This window comes from Centruroides sculpturatus, unplaced genomic scaffold (assembly GCF_000671375.1).
Source record: "Centruroides sculpturatus isolate CEXI.00-Female unplaced genomic scaffold, Cexi_2.0 scaffold37, whole genome shotgun sequence".
Classification (NCBI taxonomy): Eukaryota; Metazoa; Arthropoda; class Arachnida; order Scorpiones; family Buthidae; genus Centruroides; species Centruroides sculpturatus.
The window spans coordinates 1,444,744-1,457,212 of NW_019384346.1; the positions used below are offsets into that span (position 1 = coordinate 1,444,744).

At 26.3% G+C, this 12,469-nt stretch overlaps 1 protein-coding gene across 1 annotated transcript in view; it reads right to left on the reverse strand.

Moving 5' to 3' along the window:
* LOC111635997 (U4/U6.U5 tri-snRNP-associated protein 1-like) overlaps positions 1–12,461 on the reverse strand; it is a 30,646-nt gene extending 18,185 nt beyond the window's left edge. Inside the window, exons 1-7 of the mRNA XM_023381148.1 lie at positions 12,381–12,461; positions 12,205–12,301; positions 10,938–11,074; positions 9,315–9,387; positions 4,059–4,126; positions 3,904–3,963; positions 403–518 (exon numbers count right to left, since the gene is read on the reverse strand). Coding sequence (XP_023236916.1) covers positions 403–518; positions 3,904–3,963; positions 4,059–4,126; positions 9,315–9,387; positions 10,938–11,074; positions 12,205–12,301; positions 12,381–12,449 — 620 coding nt within the window. The 5' untranslated portion in view covers positions 12,450–12,461. The remainder of the gene's footprint in view (positions 1–402; positions 519–3,903; positions 3,964–4,058; positions 4,127–9,314; positions 9,388–10,937; positions 11,075–12,204; positions 12,302–12,380) is intronic.
* Positions 12,462–12,469: the final 8 nt, after the last annotated feature.

Consider the following 12,469-nt stretch of genomic DNA (forward strand, 5'->3'; position numbering starts at 1 on the left):
TTCCATATTACCTAAGAACTAGAAAGTAGCATGTTAGCAAACACAAAACCTACACTTAGAAGTTTGAAGATGCAGAGCCCAAATCTTTGGTCAATTTGCCCCAAAATCTGATTAGTTGGACAATTATCAATTGGAATATATCTTAGAAAATAATGACAAATATATCAAGACTAATGAGAAATTATAAGATAGAAGCTAAAACACTGTAGATTTGAATCTGGAGCACATTAGCCTTAAGATCTTATTAATTACTTAAAATAAAATACTTAGTAATAGAAGAAAAAATAAATGCATTTTTTCTTCTATTACTATTATTAAGATCATTGTTTTTATCACAAATATTTGTTTCAAATTTCTCAACTTTTATCATTTATAAATAAAAATAAACAGTTTGTTACATACCGAGAACCGTGATCTATGCCAGCATTTTCTCCTGGTAGTGGTATCAAGTCTTCTGGCTTCAGCAATTCTCTCTTTCTTACTTTACGCACTTTTTTCTTAGGCTTCTTGAAACGAACCTGGGGATTCAGGAATCACCTACAGTTGCAGTAAATAAAAGTAGAGAGAGAAAGAGACTCTCACATAGTTTAAGTTATACTACCCCCCAAGAATCTTAAATTTAAAAATATTTAATATTCTAATTTCTTCAATTAAAGCAAGTGTTTTACACACAAATAATCATACAGCCTGATTTATTATTATTGAACTAAGTATCTAATTGGTGAATTTATATGACTACATTTGGACTATGAATTAATTAATTAACCATATAATTTGTCTGAAGATAGACAGTTAGGTTATCATCTTATATTAATAATAATAATTAGAAATGAACTAAATTAGAATAATCTGAAAGAAAAGATTGATATAGAATAGGGAGTAAATCCACCTTCTGTATACTGCACAGATGTCACTGGTTATGCTATCTTCACTTCCAGACTTACATTAATTCATACCATACAGGTTACCATAGGCTTGATACTGATAATCATCTTGCATCAAAGACTGAAGATATCTTTGCCTATGACTCTCCACAGCTTTAAACCAATTAGCAACTTCTCCCTGGCAGGGTGTATGAGTGTGTATATATATATATATATATATATATACACACACACATACACAGGGTATTCACTTATTTATCCAGGCACAAAAGAAAACTATATATATATATAGTTCTCTTTTGTGTATATATATATATGGTGCATTAGTTCCATTGCAATGTTTACAATAAAATAAATAAATTTGTTAAAAAAGGAATGTATATTATGCAATAATTTTGAGGAATACCTAAATTTTTCTAACAGAACAAATTATGGAAATTAGAAGGAATAATTAATTGGTGCAATATTTTGAAATTTTGGTTAAAATGAATTTATCCAATGACAGAATTTTCTTCAAGCCTGTTTTAGCTGCTGATTGATAAATCAGCTAAATACTGCCTCCAACTATTTAAAATAAGATTTTTATTTTATGTATAATAATTTATTATTACAGAATAATATATGTAGTAATTTATTATATTTTAAAGATAACTGGACAATGGATTAGTATGCTATTGAAAGCTATAAATTGATAAAGTCAAGTATTTTTTTTAACATTAACTGGCAATTATAAAGAATTTTTCAATAATGGCCAACTAACACTGCAGGTTGATCCAATTAAACTTTTTTCCTGGGGAAAAAGCTGCAACAACAATCAATTTTGGATAAAAAAATTTAAACTTTATAAGAGTAAAATTAGGAAATTCTTTTATAAAATGTAAGCAGCTATTACACATCATGTACTCTTAAAATTAACAAATAAAAATTATTTTACTATGTTATGAAAGTAAAACAAAGAAATAATGTTTATCATTTAATCAATTTTGAGATTACAGCAGAATCCTGATATGTTCCACATTATAAGAAATCACAATATCAAGACATGCATTATCAGATGATTTTATTAAAGTTTAAACCTAGACCTAGAAGTTGAAGAAAACATCTCTCTGGATGACAAAATTAGAATTCTGCATGAGTACTAGTTGCAATTTTTTCATTGCATAATACAAATTCACATTTTAGGGTGTTATACAAGCATTCACTGTATGTAGTAATTTAATAAATAATTATATATATAAATATTAAAACATAGTAACAGATTACGTTTATATAATATAATAAAATAACTATAGAAATATTTCTTAAATTTTATTTTTAATAAAGTTATAGTAATATTTTGTAAATTATAAAATATTATATAAAATTCAATAAGATATGATAATACAATTTTAAAAGTTTACAGCATATGCCATATTTAAGCTTAAAAAGTTTCAATAGCTTATGCTGTAAAATTTTAAAAATTGTGACGTTTTCCTTGTATAAAATCTGCTATAGCTTAGGTGTAGGTTGCAAACTTCAAAAATATTAACATATTAAAATACCACTGAACACACTGAAGTCAATAACTGATTATCTATACAATAACAGTTAATATTAGCAATGTGACTACTATTAAATTCTATTGAAATAACTATTGTTTAACTATTTTCAAATCCATTATAGTAAAGAAATTGTTAGACGTCTGTGATAATGTAGTAATATTTCCATATTTTTAATTAATTTTACTTACCATTGCATTAAATTTAAATATTTTTTACTTTCATTGAGCCAAATTTATAACAGTATATTCATCTATCTTGAAAATAAACTAAAAAAAAGTTAAGTGGCAACATTGTGTATAATGTTATGCCTAATCCATAGTTCATTAATCAACAGTGCCAAAATGCCTATTTTAAAATGCTCAATATTGTTCTGGAATAATTTCTGCAACATAAATGCATTAATAATAGTTACTGTCAATGGACTTTGTATTCTAAGTATTAGAGACATTTAGACTATAACATTTTAAACAAAATGAATGAAACAATTCTTTACTGTACTTAAGAATGTAAAAAGTTTTTATAAGCTCTTGTCTTCACTTCAATCATAAAATGAAGAAAAAAGATCTAACAGTCTGAAATCAATTATACAGGGTGTTTCAAAACTCATGGACAAAAATTTAAGGGGTGATAGAAAACATCTAAACAAGCAATTTTCATCATACAATGCATGGGAAGAGAGCAAGCAGTGAACTGCAGGACAGCACTGTAATGGAAAGCATAAAGCGCAAGTTTTATTACACATTGTCATTTCTACCGTGGTTTTCAGAAGGCACGGTGACGAATGGTAATCAGGAAAAGGCAAACATGCATTTTATGTAGGATTTCTGTTGCTGCCAGTGCTGTCCAAGACATGCCGGGTGTGTTTGAAAAAGTGCACCGCATGTTTGAAAAAGTCGCTCTTTTGAGCAGTTTCTGTAATTTTGCCACGCATGCTGTCAATAAAATTATTTAATATCTCCTCTATCCGTTTGGTGTTTCTTTCTTTCATGTGACAGTAACAGATACCTCCTAGCAGTTCACCACTTGCTCTCCACCCGTGCATTGTATGGTGAAAATTGCTTGTTTAGATGTTTTCTATCACCCCTTAAATTTTTGCCCACAAGTTTTGAAACACCCTGTATTTTATCTGTAGCTTCTTATATTAAAACTGAGCTTTTCTTTACTTCAATTTTGAGAATAATTAAAAATTAACATCAAAATATTTGATATAGATTCCATTTTGTTAAAGTAAATAACAAAAATTTAAGATTTGAAAAACTGAAAGTCAACCCATGTAAATCACTTTCTTTGAAATTACTGTCATCTAACAATAAGTTTATATTTAACATTTTCTCACCCAAATATACTGTCGTTCTTTATATCTTCTATCATAACTGAATATTGGTACTGGATAATCTGGCTACTTAATATTATCTCCAAAAAATTATTATTGTTTGTATTTTTCGGAAAGAGAAAATTTATAAAATCTTAATACTAACCATTTCTTCTGTGGTGTAATATTCATTGGCTATTTTTAAAGCAGGTAGATCTAATGTTACCTATAAAACATACAATTTCATATTATTGAGAAAAACATTGGTAAGAAAAAATCTTTATATATATATATTATATATATATATATGTTACAGATTACCTCTTGCTGCTGTTTCAATTTCATTCTTATCAGTTCCAACTGTTTTTCACGATCAACAACTGAGGCACCTTTAATGATATAGAAATGAAACATGATTAAATTATAATTTAAATTAAAGATAACTTGAAATTAATCAATAATAAACTAATATATATTACATAATTACCTTCACTTATTATATTAACTGATAAGTAACAATTCATTTGATTGTTAACTGGTGGATTGAATAAATTTTCAAATTAATAGAAAATGTTATTGCATTCCTGTTTATTTCATAATATTGATACTATACTGAAATTCTTTAATACCGCATATCTGTGCAGATAAGACGAGGTATAAATTTTCATCAAAGTTTTATAGTTTTAGCATATATCTGACCTATAAGACGACCCACAAACTATCAATGGCCTATGAATTTAGTTTAGATCAGAGATCATCATCTGGATAATAACACTGTATAGCGTATACAGAATTATGTCCAATTTGTAATTTTTCAAATCAACAAATTTTATTTTCTTGCATCTGGCAAGAAAATAAAATTTGCCTTGCTATTGTTGCAAATAAACAGGCATTTGGGTGACCTTGACTATTCACAAAAACATTATATGGGCTATTCTATTTTGTGGATATACCCTACTCTCTACAAGTAAATAATTATAGTTTGTCCGCTTTTTATAACGGTTTTAATTTATATAAATTTCATCTAATTTTTTTGTATCTGTCCTATAAGACAACCCCGGATTTTGGGGTTTTTTTTTATGATTCAACTATCATCTTATCTGTGCAGATATACGGTAATTTAAAATAATTTTAATAATGATATTTGAAATATGTACATACATATATATATATGTACATATTTCAAATATCATTATTAAAATTATTTTAAATTACCGTATATCTGCACAGATAAGATGATAGTTGAATCATAAAAAAAAACCCCAAAATCCGGGGTTGTCTTATAGGACAGATACAAAAAAATTAGATGAAATTTATATAAATTAAAACCGTTATAAAAAGCGGACAAACTATAATTATTTACTTGTAGAGAGTAGGGTATATCCACAAAATAGAATAGCCCATATAATGTTTTTGTGAATAGTCAAGGTCACCCAAATGCCTGTTTATTTGCAACAATAGCAAGGCAAATTTTATTTTCTTGCCAGATGCAAGAAAATAAAATTTGTTGATTTGAAAAATTACAAATTGGACATAATTCTGTATACGCTATACAGTGTTATTATCCAGATGATGATCTCTGATCTAAACTAAATTCATAGGCCATTGATAGTTTGTGGGTCGTCTTATAGGTCAGATATATGCTAAAACTATAAAACTTTGATGAAAATTTATACCTCGTCTTATCTGCACAGATATGCGGTATTAAAGAATTTCAGTATAGTATCAATATTATGAAATAAACAGGAATGCAATAACATTTTCTATTAATTTGAAAATTTATTCAATCCACCAGTTAACAATCAAATGAATTGTTACTTATCAGTTAATATAATAAGTGAAGGTAATTATGTAATATATATTAGTTTATTATTGATTAATTTCAAGTTATCTTTAATTTAAATTATAATTTAATCATGTTTCATTTCTATATCATTAAAGGTGCCTCAGTTGTTGATCGTGAAAAACAGTTGGAACTGATAAGAATGAAATTGAAACAGCAGCAAGAGGTAATCTGTAACATATATATATATATAATATATATATATAAAGATTTTTTCTTACCAATGTTTTTCTCAATAATATGAAATTGTATGTTTTATAGGTAACATTAGATCTACCTGCTTTAAAAATAGCCAATGAATATTACACCACAGAAGAAATGGTTAGTATTAAGATTTTATAAATTTTCTCTTTCCGAAAAATACAAACAATAATAATTTTTTGGAGATAATATTAAGTAGCCAGATTATCCAGTACCAATATTCAGTTATGATAGAAGATATAAAGAACGACAGTATATTTGGGTGAGAAAATGTTAAATATAAACTTATTGTTAGATGACAGTAATTTCAAAGAAAGTGATTTACATGGGTTGACTTTCAGTTTTTCAAATCTTAAATTTTTGTTATTTACTTTAACAAAATGGAATCTATATCAAATATTTTGATGTTAATTTTTAATTATTCTCAAAATTGAAGTAAAGAAAAGCTCAGTTTTAATATAAGAAGATACAGATAAAATACAGGGTGTTTCAAAACTTGTGGGCAAAAATTTAAGGGGTGATAGAAAACATCTAAACAAGCAATTTTCACCATACAATGCACGGGTGGAGAGCAAGTGGTGAACTGCTAGGAGGTATCTGTTACTGTCACATGAAAGAAAGAAACACCAAACGGATAGAGGAGATATTAAATAATTTTATTGACAGCATGCGTGGCAAAATTACAGAAACTGCTCAAAAGAGCGACTTTTTCAAACATGCGGTGCACTTTTTCAAACACACCCGGCATGTCTTGGACAGCACTGGCAGCAACAGAAATCCTACATAAAATGCATGTTTGCCTTTTCCTGATTACCATTCGTCACCGTGCCTTCTGAAAACCACGGTAGAAATGACAATGTGTAATAAAACTTGCGCTTTATGCTTTCCATTACAGTGCTGTCCTGCAGTTCACTGCTTGCTCTCTTCCCATGCATTGTATGATGAAANGAAAATTTTTTCAAAATTCAAAATTCAAGTATTCTTTGGACAAATTTCTAATAAATATTTTATAACATTCATATAAAATAATTTTACATGAATATTGCAAATAGCTTCAAATTTTAATCAAATATCTAGAATATTAAATTCACTTAAAATAAAAAATTTCATCAAATACTGAATTCATAATTCTAAAATTATGATTCTTTTATCTTTTAATTATTACTTTTGAAATAAACACATTACTCATTATATTAGATTAAATTTGTAAAATTCTTCAAATATATATTTTATAAAGTACCAAAGTTAGATTAAAAATTTTTACAAAACAGTTTTTTTGATTACTGGAAGATAACTGAAAAACCAAAATTAAATAATAAATGTAGTTAAAATCAGATTGAAGCTTAATGATATACTGAAATGGGCTCTTGATTTTGCACACGAATAATTTTTTGTCATTAAACAAACTTCAAGTCTGAAATCTTTCAACACTATTATATCAACCTTGACTTTATGAGTCGCTATGAAATGCTAATTTTCAATGGGATACATTCTGACAATGATGTTTTATTCCAATTACCAAGAATCAATTTTATATATCAAAATGCTAGTTAATGATATTAATCTAAATAGTTTTATTTATCTAATCAGATAATTATTTTTAATCAGTTAAATTCTATACCTGTAAATTATTTCTGGATGAAACCTTTTTATATTAACCCACAATCACACACAGTAGTGATAATTTCCCACAACTATTACTATTTTGCAAAAATTTTCCACAAATTTCTCATGTTGTCCATTTGACTGTGTAAAAATTTCATCTAAAAAACTTTTTTCCACTTATCTCAGGCCCTCAAAAAACTGCTACAGAAAATCACCACCTTATGCCTGCAATTGCATAAAATTTTTCTTGTCATACAATTGCATGCATAAGGTGGTGATTTTCTACTCTAATATCATTTTTTAATTATGTACCCCAAAGCTTGTTACCAATGTGCAATTAACTACAAAAAATGAAAAATTTAAATTTCACGAACATTTTCAAACCTTCAACGGTTCTTCTTCAGGTGGTGACGAATTTCCATTAGAATGCGATTAATTCAAAATTATAGATATTATGCGCATTATATACTGCGTATATAATGTGCATGCCTAGTAAAAATTCATTGGCTAACACATATTCAAATTTCAAATAATAATTGTATTTAATCGCATTCTAACGGAAATTTGTTGCCACCTGAAGAACAACCATTGAAGGTTCAAAAACGTTAGTGAAATTTTAATTTTTTGTTTTTTGAAGTTAATTGCACACTGGTAACAGTCTTTGGGATACATAATTGATTATATTCCGGTGTTGGATGAAGTTAAGTCATATCATTTTTTAGTTACTTAATGTCATGGAGGTCTCTCACAATTGCTACAAGAGAAATTGATGTCATGCATAGCCTGCCAGTCTGACTTTGAATGCTTGTCTCTGAGATAATTTGGGATGCTAAGATCTTCAACAATTTAAATGTTTTGTGAGTTTATTATGTGTCCAAAAAATATAGAAAAATCATTTTCTGGTCCTTCTGAGAAATACCTCAGCACTCCCATCATTTATTTCCAGCTAAATTCATTTCACATCAGTCCTTGTTATCACAAAGTTTGGGAAGCTTCTTATGGGACTTATCCCGTAAGAAGCTTCTGAGTTAAGGACATTATTCTGTAAACAAAATAATATCTTATAAGCTACACAACATATGATCTTGAAAATTGGCATGCAAAGAGAAGATAAATCTCAAATTTTTTCAGAATTGTCAAATTCAAGGAAAAAAAAATCAGCAGAAAATCTCTGCCTTATGCATGCAACAGTACTAAAAAAATTGTATGTAATCACAAGTTAATGTTATTAATGCCCAGCAATTGTATTCAAAATTATATATAATTTACCCATCATCTTTAATGTCTTTCAGAAAGGAATTAACAATATGTAATATTTTATAATATTGCACAACAATAAAGTTTTTCATTGCAAAAATGTAATTTTCTCCTGCAATGTAACTCTTTTGTTTATGCTAATTTTAAGTTATGTAAACAAATATATTAATTTATGAAATTATATTTCATAACAATAACAGTTTCAGAATATATTTGTCTTCAAATTTAATAATAAGTGTATATTAATATATAATTAAATTAATATTTAATTTACAGATTTTATTTGGTAAAGTAAATAAGAATATAATTCCAGGAAAACATCTAAAAATTTTGGCAAGAAAATAAAATCAAAGTAAATGATCATTTTGTTAAAATGAAAGTAACAAATCCAATTTTATATAAAAAGAATACAAATGAATAATTTCACATATTTAAAAAAAAAAAAAAATGTCAAAAGTATTGTGTGTCAGACTGCATTCTTACGGTTGTAAGAATTTTATTTTTAGAATTTTTTTATCAGTGAGAAGTATACAAAATAAGCAATTTTGCATTATTTTATTTATAATTAGAAACAGAAATACGTGATTTCAATTCTTTACAGGTTATATTTCTCAACTCAATGGAATTACTGATCAATATCACTACAAATATAATACAAATTGTATATTTACCAATAACAAAAGTTTCCTTCTTCACACCATCAATTTCTTCATCATATTTTGACAAAAGAGTTTTCTTTTTAACCTGATAATAAAAACAATATATTAATACATTATAATTAAAATTTTATGAATTTAGTAAAATTATAAAATACCATAATTTAAAAACTAGTCAGTAAAATAAATAATGTGCATATAAAACCTAAAGATTACACAGAATAACTACCTAATATCGGAAAATAAGTGTTTGGCACAAGTGTAAATATATGATTGTTCAAAAAAATAATAACTAACACAGATTGCTTTTATTACATTGAACAAAATCACTCAATTTTGATTTCTACAGAAATTTTATTTTGGTGTCTTTTTTATTTTACTCTGAAGAATCTCTACTAATCAAGTAATCATCAAAATTGGGGGAAGGTTGCTGCAAAATTTATTCTGTTGTAAAGCATACATTTTTATTGCAATTATAAGTTTTGGTATTCCATATAATTATTTTTTGTGAACTTTATTAAAAAAATGTTTCGGACAGTTGTAATAAAAAAAGTGAAAACAAAACAAACAAAAAGTTTCAGTTTTTGTTTTTAATAGTCATAAAATTGCAAATATGCTTTCCAGAATACACAAAATATGCAAGGAAACCTACTTCCCTCAGAGTGATATATATGCTGGGCAGCCTACTACCTGGTGCTTAGGACATTGTCTTGATTTTACTTTACAACTTTTATTAATTTCATTTTATTGATATCAACATAAAGAAGCAATGGCTTACAATTTGTCCCTTATAAAATAGTTATGCAATGTATATATTTCTTTCTATAAAACAAACCCTTTGAGTATAGCTTTCTGATCAACTTGGTATGATTTAAATGCAATTTGTAAAAATACTAAAAAAGCTATCAAAAATTTATTTATGCTAATTGATTTCCAGATATTTCTAAATTTAAATTTAAAAAGTTTTTCTAACTAAAATAATTTTGAAAAGAATGAAAATGTAATTGAACATGACTAATTTTTGTAATCAATCACAAAAAAAAATGTAAAAATACTCTTGAAAAAATTTCTTGACATATTCTTGAAAAAATTTGAACAGAATTATAGAAGATTGTTGACAAAAACACAAATATAAAGGGCTTTAATTAATGTTGTGTACAAATTAACTTGGATGGAATAGAGAATGTATAGTTCTGTGAAAAATTTTTTTCTCTGTCAAGTACTACTGGCACTGCATTAAGGCTGTCTGTGGTGTCTGGCAGAGATAAAGCCATCTGAAATGTGTTTGCGATAGCACTAAATAATTTGCAAAAATTAATGTAAATTGAAACAGTATATAGAAATTGTGTTTACCACTTTACAAGATTGATTTAAAAAAAACTGTTTATATGATGAAGTGTATTGTTAACATAAGATTATTTGCTGACATGACATGACCAATGCTGAATGGTATACCATAACAAAATTAAATTATTTCTTTACTAAATACATTAACACTGTCCTTTTACAAATTGTCTTATACACTCCAGGAGTATGTGCACATTACTGATTTAAATATTAAAAAAATTTGAAAGATTTTAAGTAAATTAATAATTAAAATTTTTAATTAAATAATAAGATACAATTAGTTTTACTTACCATTCCAAATTCATCAAACTCATCATCATATGGTTTATAATCACTCTTCCTTAATTTATTTTCAATATTTTTTGCCGCTTTTTCATTATCAATAAAATTAACATTTTCTAAAACATCTTCACTCTCTTCCAGAACACCTATTTAATTTACTTTCATTAAATTTATGTAAAATTTAAATAGCCAGTAATTTAATTGCAAATTATAACATTTTTACTTTAATGTATTTTATTTTCACAATGATATAATTACATTAAGTAAAGCTGATAAATGTAAAAAGGTTCTTTTTCAGTTAGTAAAATTATTATCTTCCTATTTGATTCATCAATAAAAAGATTTTCAGCAAAATATTTTAATATCTTTTAAAGGATTTTTAATTATTTTATAAACTGGTAATATTTTCTTTTAACTGTATCAAAATCTTTTAAATAAATTATTAATTTATATATCTTAATAAAAACTGCTTCTATAATACAAATTTTTTTCTTAATTAAACTAATCTTGAGGTCATTGGCTTAAGAATTAATCTAGAGATGTTGATCTCTATATCAGTTTGAAAAAAATGTTTTCATTTTGTCATTTTTTAAAATAATTTCTATTTCTTTATTATTATTATTATTAAATAAAAAACAACTTCTATAATAAGTCATATTTTGACTTATATAATTTTTATTATACTTTCTTCATGAGTAGATATAGACAACCAAGCTGTAAGTATTCTATTCAATTATGTTATTACACTGATTAAATGATAAGATCAGATTCACTACTGGGTTAGAGCTATGGAGGGATATGGATACAAAGTCATGCCCAGTTGCCATGGTGAATGATCTGTATGATTAATTAATTCATCAATTAATTAGTCTAGAAATTAAGAATGATTGAAGATACAGGGTGGGTAACTGGCAATACATTTGCATATTAAGCAGAAGCTATATGGTTTGAGTTTCACTTCAAATTGGTATTTTCTTTCAGAATAATTTGTATTATTTAATTCAACTCAATAATTATTATAAGTATTAAATTTCATACAAGATGGTAGCGTAAGTCTAAATTACATAATATCTGTAAATTAACTAGCCAAATTCTAGCCTGATAGTTAATTGGCCTTATCATCTGATTATTTTCTTCGTGTTTCAAGCACCACAGAAAGTTGTAATCCATCTTACAATTAAAATCACAGAAATGGAAATTTGTAAAATATTACTAATACTTGAAATATCATTGTTTACTTACACTAATTTAAAAAATTTAATCTTTATTGTGTTACCTTTGTCTTTTAAAGTAAGAATTATATTTTGTCCTTCCTCAAATTTTTCTTGAGAATGACCAACAACAAGGCCTTTCAAATCCTTTGAGCCATAATTCTTACAAAAAGAAAAAACTTTTAATATTTATTATTTTTCAAACTACAAAAATTCATATTTCAATAATCAAATCAAAAACCTTTTCTGCTTTTTTTTTCATATTAAATTCTTCTTCAATTAATGCTCCTACTCCAAATTCTTTGTCCATTTCTTCTAACAACTTAGCCT